Source organism: Pristiophorus japonicus, chromosome 4, assembly GCF_044704955.1.
Source record: "Pristiophorus japonicus isolate sPriJap1 chromosome 4, sPriJap1.hap1, whole genome shotgun sequence".
In the NCBI taxonomy this organism is placed as follows: Eukaryota; Metazoa; Chordata; class Chondrichthyes; family Pristiophoridae; genus Pristiophorus; species Pristiophorus japonicus.
The window spans coordinates 254,980,525-254,998,216 of record NC_091980.1 but is presented as its reverse complement, the minus strand read 5'-3'; the positions used below and the strand labels follow the sequence as shown (position 1 = coordinate 254,998,216).

At 43.6% G+C, this 17,692-nt stretch overlaps 1 protein-coding gene across 1 annotated transcript in view; it reads left to right on the top strand.

Moving 5' to 3' along the window:
• tecpr2 (tectonin beta-propeller repeat containing 2) overlaps positions 1 to 17,692 on the top strand; it is a 139,850-nt gene that overhangs the window by 70,542 nt on the left and 51,616 nt on the right. Inside the window, exons 12-14 of the mRNA XM_070879345.1 lie at positions 12,932 to 13,112; positions 14,518 to 14,659; positions 16,559 to 16,799. Of these exons, the coding sequence (XP_070735446.1) occupies positions 12,932 to 13,112; positions 14,518 to 14,659; positions 16,559 to 16,799 (564 nt within the window). The remainder of the gene's footprint in view (positions 1 to 12,931; positions 13,113 to 14,517; positions 14,660 to 16,558; positions 16,800 to 17,692) is intronic.

Sequence of the window (17,692 nt, the reverse complement as noted above, 5' to 3'; positions counted from 1 at the left end):
TGGATGAAGGGAACATGTTGATCTTGGTATCAACTTGCCCTTTACTAGAATGACAGGAGGCTGTCGGCAGCTGGTACTACTAGGATACAGACTGAATTGAAGTAGTATTATGTTTTCCAGGGAAATAGTAACTGGACATAGTGCAAGTATTTTACATGCAAATATAACATTTAGTTAAAGTGTTGCAAAGGTTTTGAACAGGAATACTGGGTATTACGGCAAGTGCTATCGAATAATAAACACCAAAATGGACTGGTTGGTCTGGACAGCCTGTTTGTGTTGTAATTTCTATAATTCTGTACTTACAGAAAATGCATACAATGTGAAATGCTACTCTATAGGGAATTGTATTTTTATTTTGAAAAGAGTGATCTGTTTTTTTTTTGGCATTTGAAATGTATGTATAAATTCTCTTTACAATTTACAATTTATGGTTTATGTATTGAGCAAGAAATAATCTGTTTCAAGTCTTTGTCAAAGGCTAGGTCATGCATTTTGCATGGTAGTATTAGTTGGAATTACGTGCCTTTTCCTCACTGGTACAGATGTTGAGAATAATACCTATCCATAGGAATGATGAAAAGTGTAATAAAATAAATTTAACTTTCTTTGGCTCAGAGGTTGATTTATGTTGGGTATAACATCAGTGTTTACTGGTTGTAGTGAGGTGATAACATGCAAAGCTTTGTTCTCTGAAATTTCTGGCAGATAATTGGCGCATGGATAACGAAAGTATTAATTTTTTGATAAGTTATATTTTAGAACAATTCTTGCTGTGTAATCTGGTGGATTCACTGAGCATGGTAAAGGCAGAGCTGACATAGGTGAATGGATAATAAAACTGACAGTGATATAAGACGTCATACCGTCGTTGAGCTACAATACGGGGACGACGCCTGCGTCTGCGCACATTCTGAGCCTGAACTCCAGGATATAGTCGATGTATTCACCGAGGCATATGAAAGCATGGGCCTTATGCTTAACATCCATAAGACAAAGGTCCTCCACCAGCCTGTCCTCGCCGCACAACACTGCCCCCCACCCCCCCAGTCATCAAGATTCACGGCGCGGCCCTCGACAACGTAGACCATTTCCCATACCTCGGGAGCCTCTTAACAACAAAAGCAGATGTTGAAAAGGAGATTCAACATCGCCCCCAGTGCGCCAGTGCAGCCTTCGGCCGCCTGAGGAAAAGAGTGTTCGAAGACCAGGCCCTCAAATCTACACCAAGCTCATGGTCAACAGGGCTGTAGTAATACCCGCCCTCCTGTATGGATCTGAGGACAGAAGACACCTCAAGATATATTACCAACGATGTCTCCGCAAGATCCTGCAAATCCCCTGGGAGGACAGGCGCACCAACATCAGTGTACTCTTCTAGGCTAACATCCCCAGCATTGAAGCACTGACTATACTCGATCAGCTTTGCTGGGCAGGCCACATAGTTCGCATGCCAGACACGAGACTCCCTAAGCAAATGCTCTATGCGGAGCTCCTTCATGCCAAACGAGTCAAAGGTGGGAAACGTTACAAGGACACCCTCAAAGCCTCCCTGATAAAGGGCGACATCACCACTGACACCTGGGAGACCCTGGCCGAAGACCGCCCTGGGTGGAGAAAGTGCATCCCGGAGGGTGTTGAGCTCTTCAAATCTCAATGCCGAGAGTGTGAAGAGGTCAAGCGCAGGCAGCAGAAGGAACGTGCGGCAATGCAGTTCCACCCACCCCTTCCTTCGACGAATGTCTGTCCCACTTGTGACGTGGTCTGTGGCTCTCGTATTGGACTGTTCAGCCACCTAAGAACTCACTTTAGGAGTGGAAGCAAGTCTTCCTCGATTCCGAGGAACTGCCTTTGATGACGATTATCATATATGAAATAGTTTGACTTCTATTTCGCGTTTTTAATCATAGACTAGTACAGCACGGAAGGAAGTTATTCAGCCCATTGAGTCAATGCCGGCTCTTTCAAAGAACAATCCTGTTAGTCCCACTCTTTCCCCACAACCCTGAAATGTTTCCTCCTTCACGTATTTATCCAATTCCCTTTTGAAGGCTGCTATTGACTCTATCCACCGCCCTATCAGGCAGTACATTCCAGATCCTAACCACACATTGTGTAAAAAGGTTTTTCCTCATGTCGTCTCTGGTTCATTTGCCAATTACCTTAAATCTGTGCCCTCTTGTTATCGACCTTTCAGCCATTGGAAACAGTTTCTCTTTATTTACTCTACCTAAACCTTTCATGATTTTAAACACTTCTATCAAATCTCCTCAGCCTTCTCTGCTTCAAGGAGAACAACCCCAGCTTTTCCAGTCTCTCCAAGTAACTGTATTCCCTCATCCCTGGAACCATTCTGGCAACGGTTTGCTTCGAAATAAACTTCTTTATTTAACACATGTGGTTAAGACCCCCTTCCTTTTGAGAGAATTAACAACCTCTCGTGGACTATGGAACTTGTTCGATGTCTAAAAGACACATAGATCAGAACTATTTTTCCTACACCACCAGTAGAAAATAATGGAACAGCTGTGCATTCACTGTCAAAATGGCAACACACTCTTTCACGTTTCCCTGTAAGTAATATCCTTCACACCAAACTCACTGATTTAATTAATACATTGATCTCATTCCCAATCTCTTGTAAAGATTATTGATCAATCCTTATTAGTACTGGTTGAATATGATTGTGCATTCAGCTGGTATTAACTTTCCCAGCTCTGGCACACTGACTTTGAGCTGAGTTTCTGACCCCATATCCCCTCAGTTGCAAAAGCTGCCTATTTCCATCTCTCTAACCTCACACACCTCTGTCCCTGCCCCAGCTTTTATGCTGCTGAAATCATCATTCATGTCTTTGTCATCTTCAGGCTCTCCTGGCTGGTCTCTCATTCTCCACCCTTCATAAACAACTCATCCGAAACTCTGCTTCCCATATCTTAGCCAACAACAAGTCGTGCTCGCCCACACTAAGCCAATTTTGGCTTGGGCTTTCTCAATGGCTCTGATTTAAAACTCTAATCCTTGTGTTTAAATCTATCCATAACCTCCCCTCTCCCTATCTCTGTAACTCCAGCGCTACAATTCCCCCTCCCCCAAACACTCCATTCCACTGACTCTGGTTTTTATAACTCTTCTGTCCTCTCTCCCCACCCTTCACCCCACAATTGGTGATTCTGCCTGCATGTACCTGGGTTCTACATTCTAGAATTCTTTCCCTAAACCCCTCCACCTATCTGCCTCCCCAACTCCTTCTCCTCCTTAAAACCACCCCCTTGACCTCCTAATATCTCCTCCTTTGGCTCAGTGTTCATGTATTCATTATGGTACTTTTTGGGGGTTAAAACCAGATTTACTTAAATAAAATAGCTAAGTCTGCTGAACTGGGGTGTGGGTTAGAATGTGTGATTTCTCGCTGGTGCATGCCTGATGTCTCAACAGTGAGGGGAGGAAGGCTTGTGTCGAACTGCACTGAAAGGGGTCACGAGTCTGGCTGGTTTATAAGTTTCTAATTGATCTTTGCAAACATTGAAATCAGTGTTTTCTGATTGGTCCCTGGAATGATTTTTATATCTACAATAGGTGTGTAATCTATAGTCTTTCCTGGTGGAAATGGGTCTATCTCACTCTCACTCATGTTCAGGCTCTTGTAAAAACATACAATATAACCATTGTTCCAAAATAAAACATTGCAGTTTTCCCCCTAGCATTTCTCCAAATAATTAAAAAAAAATGTTCAAATATTGTTAGAGACTGAAGAGAAACATTGCATCAGTTGGACTGATGCATCCAGGGAAGTTGTGCACATTACACATCCAGAGACTACAGGATCCAAGTCCAAGTCCGTGCTTTTTAGAAGAGGTTGAGGCCTTTAAATTAAAACAACAACAACTTGCATTTATATAGTACCTTTTAACGTAGTAAAATGCCCCACGGCACTTTTAATAGAACTTTTAATGTAAATATTCAAAGACACACGTTAATAGGAAGAAATAAACAGAAAAAGGTTGCATAAAAAGTAAACTTATCTACACCTAGAACAAAGTAGAGCTTGGAGGTGCAGTAGCGCCACCTACATTGGGAGGCCTGAAATATGATTTTTATGTGGGTATGAATCTTGTATTCATCAGTATTAGTGTTGGGTTTGGAACTATCCATTTTGACACCCAGTGTCAACATTGAGCACTTAAAGGCATGATGTAAAATAAGGTCTCTGTCTCAGACACCAATATTACATTATTCCATTTTCCACACCAGCAATCATGGCATTGGAGTGAGATTTGAGTTAGTGCCAGTTTTGTGCTGTGGGCTGTACCCGCATGGAACGGGATTGAGATTGTCCAACTGCTCTCAAGTAGGAACCCCACAACGAGCAAGCAGAGGAGACATTTATCCCATCGCTCTGGATACCAGAGGAGCCAGTCACCTTGTTCTAATTGTGATCCTGTTGATTTATTGAAGAGAAATAAATGTGTTACTGATGGATAAGGTCAGTTGCAAATAATTGCTACCTATGAAATGTTGTGCTTGACCCTAGTTGGACTGAGTAGCTCAATGGATAGGAACACTATCCTTTCACCTCTGGAATAGAGGTTTGAGGCCAGCACAGCCTGATTGAACATAGAAACATAAAAAATAAGTGCAGGAGTAGGCCATTCGGCCCTTCGAGCGTGCACCGCTATTCAATAAGATCATGGCTGATCATTCCCTCAGTACCCCCTTCCTGCTTTCTCTCCATACCCCTTGATCTCTTTAGCCGTAAGGGTCATATCTAACTCGCTCTTGAATATATACAATAAACTGGCATTAACAACTCTCTGCGGCAGGGAATTCCACAGGTTAGCAACTCTCTGAGTGAAGAAGTTTCTCCTCATCTCAGTCCTAAATGGCCTACCCCTTATCCTAAGACTATGTCCCCTGGTTCTGGACTTCCCCATCACCGGGAACATTCTTCCCGCATCTAACCTGTCCAGTCCCATCAGAATCTTATACGTTTCTATGAGATCCCCTCTCATCCTTCTAAACTCCAGTGAATAAAAGCCCAGTTGATCCAGTCTCTCCTCATATGTCAGTCCAGCCATCCCTGGAATCAGTCTGGTGAACCTTCGCTGCACTCCCTTAATAGCAAGAATGTCCTTCCTCAGATTGGGAGACCAAAACGGAACACAATATTCCAGGTGAGGCCTCACCAAGGCCCTGTACAACTGCAGTAAGACCTCCCTGCTCCTATACTCAAATCCCCTAGCCATGAAGGCCAACATACCATTTGCCTTCTTCACCGCCTGCTGTACCTGCATGCCAACTTTCAATGACTGATGAACCATGACACCCAGGTCTCATTGCACCTACCCGTTTCCTAATCTGCCGCCATTCAGATAATATTCTGCCTTTGTATTTTTGCCCCCAAAATGGATAACCTCACATTTATCCACATTATACTGCATCTGCCATGCATTTGCCCACTCATCTAACCTGTCCAAGTCACCCTGCAGCCTCTTAGCGTCCTCCTCACAGCTCACACCGCCACCCAGTTTAGTGTCATCTGCAAACTTGGAGATATTACATTCAATTCCTTTATTTAAATCGTTAATGTATATTGTAAATAGCTGGGATCCCAGCACTGAGCCCTGCGGCACTCCACTAGTCACTGCCTGCCATTCTGAAAAGGACCCGTTTATCCCGACTCTCTGCTTCCTGCCTGCCAACCAGTTCTCTATCCACATCAGTACATTACCCCCAATACCATGTGCTTTGATTTTGCACACCAATCTCTTGTGCGGGACCTTGTCAAAAGCCTTTTGAAAGTCCAAATACACCACATCCACTGGTTCTCCCTTGTCCACTCTGCTAGTTATATCCTCAAAAAATTCCAGAAGATTTGTCAAGCATGATTTCCCCTTCATAAATCCATGCTGACTTGGACTGATCCTGTTACTGCTTTCCAAATGCGCTGCTATTTCATCCTTAATGGTTGATACCAACATTTTCCCCACTACTGATGTCAGGCTATAATTACCCATTTTCTCTCTCCCTCCTTTTTTAAAAAGTGGTGTTACATTAGCTACCCTCTAGTCCATTGGAACTGATCCAGAGTCGATAGACTGTTGGAAAATGATCACCAATGCATCCACTATTTCCAGGGCCACTTCCTTAAGTACCCTGGGATGCAGGCTATCAGGCCCCGGGGATTTATCGGCTTTCAATTCCATCAACTTCCCTAACACAATTTCCCGCCTAATAAGGATCTCCTTCAGTTCCTCCTTCTCACTAGACTCACTGTTCCCTAGTACATCCGGAAGGTTATTTGTGTCTTCCTTCGTGAAGACAGAACCGAAGTATTTGTTCAATGGTCTGCCATTTCTTTGAATTGGGGTTGAATTCTCCAATTTCTGCTCTTAAAAGGATCCTTATAATAAATAATTTTGGAGCATCTTTATACAATTTCTGATGAGCAAATGAGCATTTGGTTTCTTCTCTTGAGCAGAAATCCACATCACAACTGCCCACGATTTAGCACTGAACAGATTGGCTGGAATCTTCCCAGTGCTGCAAGTGCGATTTTGGAGGTGGGCTTGCTGTCAAAATGCCTCTGACAGCTAGCCGGAAGTCTTCTCTGAACCCGCCTCCATGTAAGTTTCTTAGCTGTCTGGTCTGCCTGTGTATCACAAACCCGACACCAAGCGGCGGACCAGTTAATTAAGGTTGTTAACAGGTAGTTGAATGCTACTTAAGAGGATTAAAAGCAAGCACTTACAATTTTACCAACCTTTTGACGAGTTTACCAAGCCTCGGGAAACATGCCAGGTAAATGGAGTTGGGTTCTCCATGACTTTCCATTACTTTGACTAGTTGACAGCTGCAAAAGTGGTATGAAAGCTACCATTTCACAGCTGTTCACTTTCCAATTTCAGAAGCTGAAGCCTTCAGGATTTGGAAGACATTTGAGCTGTATGGTGTTTGTAGTGAACTCTCTATTCACTGTCACCTCTTTGGAGCAACCTCTCTCACCATTGACAGATCGTTTCTGTCATCTCAACCTCACCTGCCATCTATTCCAGCAGCAGAAATCTCACCTTGGTCCTCTGAATCCCACCACGATCAGCTCCAACACCAACATCTCTAAGCACACCAGCATCACCAACAACAGCAACATTCTTCACAATCAACTGATGCTACATAAGGCATCAGCACCCAACCAAATTGCTGTCCGGGAGGCCAGGGATGGCCTCACCATGGTCACATTTACTTCACTTGATACTGTACACCCTGGCTGCCATTTGATGCACCAGGTTGGCATCACCCCACACCAGCTCCATAAAACATCCCTGCAATGCCCAAGCCATTCCTTTCACACTCACCACCATTGCGGGGGGTACCCTTATGTCTCACCATTCACTACAACTCACTAAGCCACTTCCAAATGTGCCCACAAATCTGTCCAAGAACGCAAAGTGTTGAGAATAAAGATTTCAGTGTTTGACAACATTAACTATACATGAACATTGGCTAAAGGATCCAAGTGTCTACCCTTGTGTGTTGTTAGTTGGTATGATTAGACAAGGATGAGAGTGAGTGTGAGGAGTAGCTACTGAGATGTGGAACTGATAATGTAGATAGAGAGAGAGGGATAGGTGGAGGTGCAAGGTAAGTTGGTGTGAATAAGGAAGTGCAGGAGTAGGGTAGGGAAGGCAGAGTGATGGGGATGTGATGAGTGGCACAGCAGGATGAGATGGAGTGTGGCTTTACAGTAACATTTCGCGATCCACTGAGATCATTGAAAGGTTTGCGCCACTGCAGCCAGGTCCTCCTGTCGACATACCTGCTTGCAATGTGCAACCAGGCTGCATTAGTGTCCTGGGAATGTCTCTTCCATCCATTGGAAGGAAAGAGGACCTCCCTGCGTGTTATGATTCCCTCCATAAGCATCTGGAGGGAGTGATGGAAGAGCCTGGGTGAAGCTATGCATCCCTGTACAGTGCTTATCAGTGTTTGCAGCAGCTCAATGTCGAAATCAATGTGGGCATGGTTCCTTTAAGGAAACCGCTGATAACGCGTCATCAAATGACGTCATCAGACTAACTTCCTTCACGTTGATTGCCGGGAACCTCGCAGGGCGGGCATAAAAAGCTCCATCCAGGGAAGATTGCTTTGCGAGGCCGGAATGGAGCTGAGAGCGGGTTTCCCATGCCACTGATGCCGGCCGCCCCGGCCTTGCCACGGGTGGCAAAATCACGGCCATTGTCTCGTGTGGGAATTGGAAATGCTATATTTGTGTTATCAATGCTTTTATGATTTGGTTAGTTCTCTTTTTATGAAGCAGTTAAAGATTATTTTACTGCTTTTAATCAATCTTCTATCTCATTTGGAATGACTAATGCTGATACTGAGTGCAAAGTGTAAAAGAAATGTCCCATTCCCTAATACCGACATTCTTTATGCTGAGCACAAAATTCACCAAAACAATAAATTAAAGATTTGTGTTGTAGTTTTATCTGGCTCTTGTATTGGTTACAATACCTGTTATATAATGAATTACTTCATAAGTTGCTGTACTATTGTTTATTTGTGTTTTCCTACATAACACAGTGACTATACTTCAAAAAACGAATTAATTGGCTGTGACATGCTTTGGAACATCCTAAGCATATTTAATGGTGCTATATAAATGCAAGTTTGTTCCTCTTTCTTTCCCTCCCTTCTCTTTTTCTCTTTCACCCTCTTGCCTTTTTCTGGACCCGAACTTGGTCAACTCTAAGACCCGCCTATTTCTCGGTGGTCCCCGGATGGCACCTAACTTTTTGCCGCTGGGGTCAGTCGGGAGCATGCGCGAGACTGGGGGATTTTTTTTTGTAATTTTATTTGCCAGCTGACGTCAGTTGGGCTGATGAGACATCTGCGGTTGCGCTTAAATGCTGATCACTCCCTTGCACCTGCCAGTTGGAGAGGGAAGAGGGGAGGTCCGGAAGCGGGAGTCGAGTCGGGTCGGGAGGAAGCAGGAGCTGGCCGTGGGAGGAGCCTTATTCACGCAGCCCCAGTGAGGCCATTCGGCCAGGGCTAGGGGCTGCGTGCTTCGGCCCCTCCCACACAGTTTTGGGTGCCTGGAGCTACTGCACAGGCGCGCCCACTGTAGCGCGCATGTGCAGAGGTCCCGGCACTGTTTTCAGCGCAGGGACCTAGCTCCACCCCCTACAGCTCCTGCTGCGCTGCGCCGAGGGCCAGAGGACCTGCAGGGAGCTGGAGAATCTGGAAGTTTTTTTTAGGCGCACTTTGTGGCGCGAAAAACGGGCGTCCAGGTCGGGACTGCGCTGTTCTAGGCGCAGCTCGAAACTTGGGTCCATATATTCTATCTCTTTCTTTGCAGGTTAAGATCCATCACATAACTATTTCTGTGCCACTGATAATGCTGCAGCATGTGCACGATACCCGTGATGTGAAGTGCTGCAGCACTTTGAGCAATTCTCCCTGCCGCCCGACTCACAGCCAGCTCAGACCAGCTTTTTGCCAGCGGTCCTTCTGGTGGACGGCAGGGCGATCTTAGTCTATGGTGTCTGAGGAAAATCCTGGGTTTTCAGCCTCCGGCATGGCCAGGCGGCAACAAATAGCACCGGCGGAACCTCCGTGAGGAATCTCCCGGTGGGCGGCAGATGGGTGGTGCTGGAGGAATCGCCTCCAAAAAATATATATTTCCAGCGGAATCTCGGTGACTGTGGGCGGAACTTCGACCAAGTTCGGGCCCTCTGTTTCTCCCTCTCTCCTTTCTCTACCTCACTGTTATTGGCGTGGAAATTCCGACGTCCCGGGCCCGTACAAAGTTTCTACGGACCCGGGAAGGCATCGGAAAAGCCGATTTTCAGCGTGCAATGCGCATGCACTGAAAAACTGCTTTTCCAATCTGTCGAGCTTGACAGATGATCCACAGATCGGGAGCGAGGACATCTGTACGGGCAAGATTGCCTGGCAAATGTCCTCAATACTCTTGCGCCTGATAGAAGCAGGCGCATAGCCTACTTTTACAGGCATAAGAGTTTAAAAATATACCAAAAACATATTTATGTTAAAACCTGCCCACTCAGGTAATGTTATTTTAAACCCTAACTCTAACATTATTTAAAAATCGGCAATTTTTTTTCTTTAAAAAACATTTACAACAACTTTAATTTCTATTAGTGTATTATGTGAGGTGTTTTTTAAATGCTTTATGTAGTGTTTGCGTTTTGTGGTTTTTCTCATTCATAGTAATAGGAGATTCGTAACCTACTCGTAACCTACGAATCTCCTATTACTATGAATAAGAAAATACTTACCTGTGATTGGGTGTCCAGGCCCTCGTAACTCCTGCGGACGTCCCAAAGTGAACGCGCTGCGACGCACAGTCACGAGGCCTCCAGACTGGAATCTCAAGTGGGCACAGCAGCTTTTAAGGTAAGTGCGCATTTTATTTCTATTCTATAGTGCTTTGCCCATGAGAAGTCCCCGAGAGGAATTTCTGGGCCATTATGTTTTATTTTGACTATCTGAGCTTTGCATTTTTTTCCTTTACAGACATTTTGCTTATTTAGCAATCTGGAGTAGAAAACGAAGAGGAATGATAGCTAACAATGTTTTAAAACTTGTGCCATTTTCTACCCTAGTAAGAACATAAGAATTAGGAGCAGGAGTAGGCCATTTGACACCTCGAGTCTGCTCCGCCATTCAGTAGGATCATGGCTGATCTTCTAACTCAACTCCACTTTCCTGCACTATCCCCATATACGTATACGAACAATGACGGGCCGGTAAAGACCATCTGGTCCATCAAACCTGTCCCAGACAATTGCGATACCCTGTGTATCATAACATATACACTCCACCCCACCCCAAACCCTATGACCATGTAATCTCCTGGGAGAGGCAAAAAACAGATTTTTAAAAACCCAGGCCAATTTGGGGAAAAAATCTGGGAAATTCCTCTTCGACCCATCTAGGCAATCAAAGCTAGTCCAGGAGATCATTCTGGCCATTAAATTCCCTGCAGTACCTATCTTCTGTAAGAATTAATCTCCGCCGCAGCCAGAAACAAATCCAGCTTTTGCTTGAAGGAGTTCAGTGAATCTGCATTCACCACATTAGAGGGCAGCTTGTTCCAGAGGTCTGTGAAAAGAACCACCTCCTGACATCTAACCTAGATCTAGTCTTGCACAACTTAAATTTGTGCCCCCTGGTCCTGCCTAACCTATTTAATTGAAATAAACGGTCAGCTGGAATACTGTCTATTCACCTCAATCATATCCCCCCACCCCCTCCAAGTCTACGCTGCTCTAAGGTAAAGAGTCCCAACTCTTTTTAACCTATCTTGATAACTAAGATGCTTTAGACTTGGAATTAGTCTAGTGGCCCTCTTTTACACCCTTTTCAGAGCCTCAATATCACCCACCATGTGAGGAGACCAAAACTGGGCACAGTATTCGAAGTGCAGCCTGACTAAGATCTTGTACAAGGACAAAACAGTACGCCTCCTCTTATACTCAAGTGTTCTAAAGATACACCCCAACATCCTATTTGCTCTAGTTGTCACTGCACGGCATTGCTCGTGTACCTTTTAAAGATGTATGCACTAGAATGTTTAAATTTCTTGCTATCTTCACCATCTTTAATGCTTTTCCCTGGAGGGTGTATGAATGTTGAGCATTTGTCCCGCCCATATGCATAACACTGCACTTCTCTAAGTTATGCATTATTTTCAAGTCATAAGCCCAGTCTCCCAGCACATTAAGATCTGCCTGAATCAGATCAGCCTCTTCTACAGTTCTAGCACTCGCACAGATCTTGGTATCATTTGCAAATTGTGCCGCCAATCCTTGAACCCAGATCATTAATAAAAATAGTAAAAAGCAACGGTGACCGGTCTCAAAACAGATCCAAATCCATCTATAACTACTTTGCCTGCGTCCTGCCAGCCAGTTTTGTATCCAGCTCACAAGATTTCCACTAATATCCCTTGATTCCCTGTTCAAAAATTTTTCACAGAAAATAGGAGCAGTAGTAAGCCATTCGGCCCTTCAAGTCTGCACCGCCATTCAATATGATCATGGCCGATCTCTGTCTTGAATATACTCAACGACTGAGCATCCACAACCCTCTGGGGTAGAGAATTCCAAAAATTCACTACACTCGGAGTGAAGAAGTTTCTCCTCATCTCAGTCCTAAATGGCCAACCCCTTATTCTGAGACTGTGACCCTTGGTTCTAGACTCCCCAGCCAGAGGAAACATCCTCCCAGCATCTACCCTGTCAAGCCCAGTAAGAATTTTGTATGTTTCAATGAGATTACCTCTCATTTTTCTAAACTCTAGGGAATATAGGCCTAGTCTACTCAATCTCTCCTCATAGGACAATCCCCCCATCCCAGAATCAGTCTGGTGAACCTTCAATGCACTCCCTCAATGGCAAGTATATTCTTCCTTGGGTAAGGAGACCAGAACTGTACACAATACTTCAGGTGTGGTCTCACCAGGGCCCGATATAATTGCAGTACGACATCTTTGTACTCAAATCTTCTTTTAATAAAGGCCAACACCCCATTTGTTTTCTTAAATTGCTTGCAGTACCTGCATGTTAACTTTCAGTGATTCGTGTACAAGAACACCAAGTCCCTCTGAACAGCAACATTTCCCAATCTCTCACTATTTAAAAAATGTCTTTCTATTTTTCCTACCAAAGTGGATAACTTCACATTTCTCCACATTATATTCCATTTGCCACGTTCTTGCCCACTCACTTAACCTGTCTATATCCCCTTGAAGTCTCTTTGCATCCTCCTCACAACTTACATTCCCACCTAGCTTTGGATATATTACATTTGGTCCCCTCATCCAAATCATTGATATAGATTGTGAATAGTACATTTAATATAATTGTATTTAGTTTAGATTTTCTTTGTCATTCCTTATCTTGAGGCCTTAGTGCAGATCGACCTTGTGCCAGAGCAGTGAAGGTGGATTGCCCTTATCCATTAGTGCAAATTACTTCCAGGAATAATGTGGTATGGGCACTGACAGAGCAGCGAACAATTCTCTTCAGAAATGGCATAAGTAGCTTTTGTCCAGAGGGAGAACAGTGGACGACTGATGCTGTAAGGTAGGCAGATTTATTTGTTGATGTGAAGTGCTGTTCAGATGATTTTCTTTTGACTGTTTCCTGAACATTTTTAGTTTAAATCCATTTTGATTTATTTTCATGATTCTGGTTTTCAGACCATGATATTTTTCCATATACAATGGGTAATCATTGAAACTACATCATGGTATGTGAAGAAGATTGTCATTTGAACAACAAAGACTTTAACCTTCAGTTAGTAATCTTTTGAAATACCAGGAAATGTTGTGCAATAATACCCTATTTTCTCACCTGAACATGTTTTCATTGAATGTTTGCTAACCTTCTGTCGCTCTTTTCCTCAAATTCTAGTTTCTTTAAAAAATTAGCATAATTTGAAATGTATTAGTTCTCTGTTTTATATACATTTGTTTATCATATTAACTGCTTTTGAGCTAATAAGCTTTCTCCTGGATGACTTACGTAAACCTATTAGAATTTCACTCAATTTGCAGCATCTTGTGAAGCTTTCCCCAGCCCTCCCTACCTGCTCACAATCCTCCCCCCCACAAAAGAATTTTTTTTCTAATTGTTGAAACATCCATCTTTGCCACTATATTCTCTATTTTCTCTCTCAAATATTGTTTATTTTAATGTTTGCTAACCTTCTGTGACTCTTTTCCTCAAATTTGAGTTTTTTTTTAAATGGGCATAATTTGAAATATATTGTTTCTCTGTTTTATACATCATAATGGGTAATATTTTGAAAATGTAATTTAAATTTAATAACCAATTCTTTACTGTACTTTAGATGAAATATTAAATCGAACCACCCCTCTGCTTGGTTCAGTAGTTCAAAGGAAAGATCCTAGGGTACTATACAAAAAAGAACAGAGTTCTCCTGGTGTCCTGAGCCACAGACATCATGATTAAAAACAGATGAATTGGTCATTTAGTGCATTGATGTTGGCTCTTGCTGCGCACAAAATTGTGTCTGTGTTTGCCTACATAGGTCATAGCCCTGAAAAGTAATTTACTGTACATGAAGCACTTTATAGAAACATTTCTGTGAGATGTAATGAGATGCTTTTTTTATCAAGTCATCCAAAAGGATCTATCATCTTATTCTTTTAGCAAATAGGCACAATGTAAACTATGAGAGAAGGTTTCTTATTTGCAGCTTCCAGCAAAATAATAAGGCACTATGAAATAACTGATTTGCCACACCAAGAAGAAACCAAAATGTGTACACAGAGCAGTGAGGAGCTTGCATTTAAAGTAAACTGCCAGCATCGTTCCCTTGCACTTAATGCTCATGGATTTATTTACATGGCCCATGATTGTATTTGTTTTCAAAAATGCAGTTTGGAAGTTTGCAACAGTTCTGCAGCTATATGATCAAAAAAATTTAATACAAAAATATATATTATATTCTCCCTTTTTATAGTGAAAGGCAGATGCTGGAGGCAGTCTGTATAGCATTGGGAGACCAGCAGACAGTTTGGGCTTTAGACACAAATGGCAACCTCTGGTTCCGTACTGGCATCTCTTCAAAGAAACCTCAAGGTGAAGATGACCACTGGTGGCAGGTAATTCCCTCCTATATCTCAATGGGAGATTGGTGTTACTACAGTATGGGTCCAGGTTTCCGCCCTCTATAAAAACGGCGCACCTCCATAAGGTGCGTCGACTTTCTGGAATAAAAAGGGCGCCGAAAACTTACCTTGTGATTCTGCGAGCTGTTCAGCACGTCTTCGTGCTCGGCGTGGAGTAGCACAAGGGGTCAGGGGAGGAGCCAGGTCCCAGAGCTGAAAACAGTGCCGGGACCTCTGCACATGCGCGCTAGAGTGTGCGTGCATGTGCAGTAGCTCTTCGCTCCTGAGGCTGCGTGGAAGGGGCCTGAAGCACGCCAGCCCTAGGCCTGGCCGAATGGGCTCCCCGGGCGAAGATCGGGACTAGGGCCTCCCTCCCGTTCAGCTCCTCCCTCCCTCCCTCCTGTTCAGCTCCCCCTCCCTCCCTCCCTCCCGTTCAGCTCCCCCCCCTCCTGTTCAACCTCCCCCCACCCTCTCCCGTTCAGCCCTTCCCTCTCCTTCCCCCGCTTCTCCCCCTCTCCCTCCCCCCTCCTTCTTCCCCCCTCCACATCGTCGGCAGGGCCTGCCCGCCCGGCATCTCGCTGGGGGCGGGCCCCGCCCGAAGTCCTCCGCAATGGCCTGGCTTCCATGTCGTTGGTGGGGCCCGTTCAGCCTCCCCCCCCCCCCTCCCGTTCAGCCCTTCCCCCTCCTCCCCCCCTCCCTCTCCCCTCCTCCCTCCCCCCTCCTCTCCCCCTCCCTCCTCTCCCCTCCTCCCTCCCCCCTCCTCTCCCCCTCCCTCCTCTCCCCCCCTCCCTCCCCCTCCTCTCCCCACCTCCCTCCCTCCCCCCTCCTCTCCCCCCTCCTCCCTCCCTTCCCCACTCCTCCCTCCCTCCCCCTCCTCCCCACCCTCTCCCCCCACCCCTCGCTGTTAGAAACACAGAGAGACACTGACAGAGACAGAGAGAGAGAGACACTGACAAAGACAGAGAGAGAGGCACTGGGGGGGGCATTATCCCAGCATGCTGTTGGAGGACTCCCGGTGCTGCAGTAGGTGAGTAGAAACTTAACTTTTTATTTATTGATTGATTTTTTTAAATTTTTTTTATTTTTTTTGATTGATTTATTGGTTGATTTGTTGATTCATTTATAATTTATTATTGATGATGGCTCTTTACTTGTAAAAGTGAAGTGTTTAATGTTTGTAAACCCCCCTCCCCCCCCCATCTCTTGTTCCCTACGCCTGATATGTAAGTGTAGGCAAGGTTTTTCTGAGCGTACAAAAATCTACACTTACTCCATTCTAAGTTAGTTTGGAGTAAGTTTTCACTGCCTAAACTTGCAAAACAGGCGTAAGTGGCTGGACACGCCCCCTTTTGAAAAAAAATCTGTTCGAAAATGAAACTATTCTAACTCACTAGAACTGGAGCAAACTAAATGCCGAGAATTGCAATTTCTAAGATACACCATTCTAAGCTAGTTGCTCCAAAAAAATAGGAGCAACTCAGGCCGAAACTTGAGCTCTGTATTTCCCTTGTAACTTGTCTGGTGTAGGCCATTCAGTATTCCGATCCAGTTTACAAAAAAATTATGATTGGTAGTTTAGTGTGTTGCTATCTATTCCCAATTCAGCATATAGTATTGAATCCTAAACTTCAGCGTTTCTTTGTAAATATACTTAAAGGAGCTCCTTTTATGTTATATAAAATGTTTAGTTAAAAAATTTGTCCAGTGCACTATCAACAGAAATTCAGTATTAAATCCTAATTTGTGAATCATGATCATGGGGAATGATTTTGTGATACTTTGTAAAAGCTTTACTGGAAATGATCTGAAGTATCAGTGTACTTTACAAAATTTGAATGTTTTTGAAAGAGGAAGTTATGGGGTAGTTAGTTTTAAAAAGCATTTCTATTATAGGTGAGCATTACGGATTATGTAGTCTTCGATCAGTGCAGCATCTTCCAGACAATAATCCATGCAACACAGACTGTGGCCACAGTTGCTCAGGCTCCAGTAGAAAAAGTAGCAGACAAACTGCGAGGTGCCTTATGGTCACAACAATCTCCATCTCAGCCAAGCCTCATCAGTGTCAACAGCAGTGGTGTGTGGATCACATCGGGGAAAAATGAGTTCCACGTGGCAAAGGGCAATCTATTAGGTTGGTCAGCCTTTTGAATTATAAGTGACATTTATTATAATTGTTCTTCCATTGTGAGTGACCAAATTTGTTTTGAGCAAGTTTTAAGAAAATCTAATTCTACATGCCCATAGCAGAGTTTTATATTTTCTGTTTGTCCTGTTGTTTCATTCACTTGGGCATCCCTCAAATCTCCATGCAATGTACCATTCCTGACTAAGAGGGCAAGCAGGTGACCTTGTCTTCGGCTTTTGCAAAGGCCATTTATGTAAGCTATTGGAAGGGGTTACAACATTTTTGTCTCCATATGCCAATGTACTGAACTGCCAGATAATGCATTGTTGTTTTTAATATTCATAAAATTTGTAATGAAACTATTTTGTGCAATACAAGCCCTACACTGAAGTTATTTAAAAAGAAAACTGTATTCCAGCAAAATATGTCAGAAAGTAATTTTTATATTATCGAGAATATTCAACTAGACAGCAATTGCCGCTGGGTTAGGTCTAGCAGAGATACCAGTGTAAATATTTGAATAAATATGTGACAATTAAAATGAAATGGGTACTTACCAGCTGTTTGGAAATCTGTGAGCATCAGAAAATTCATCCACGTTATGCATATATAAATTCATTTGTGTTTTCAATGTTACAGCTGTTGCTAATTAAAATGTACTGTGTAGATAATGTGATTGATCTTACATTGGACTAAAATGTTCGACCCATGAATGTATCAACTCTGAAGGAGAGGGGATTGAAGTGGAAACACTCTGAAATCTAGCATTTTTTTCCCAAGCTAATAATATATCAAAGAACATGTGTTGTTAGAGTTCAATCCTTGTGAACTGTTCCTAAACAGAATTGTAATGTAATCATGCTTGAGATCACATTTTTGTTAGTCACCAATGCAAACTA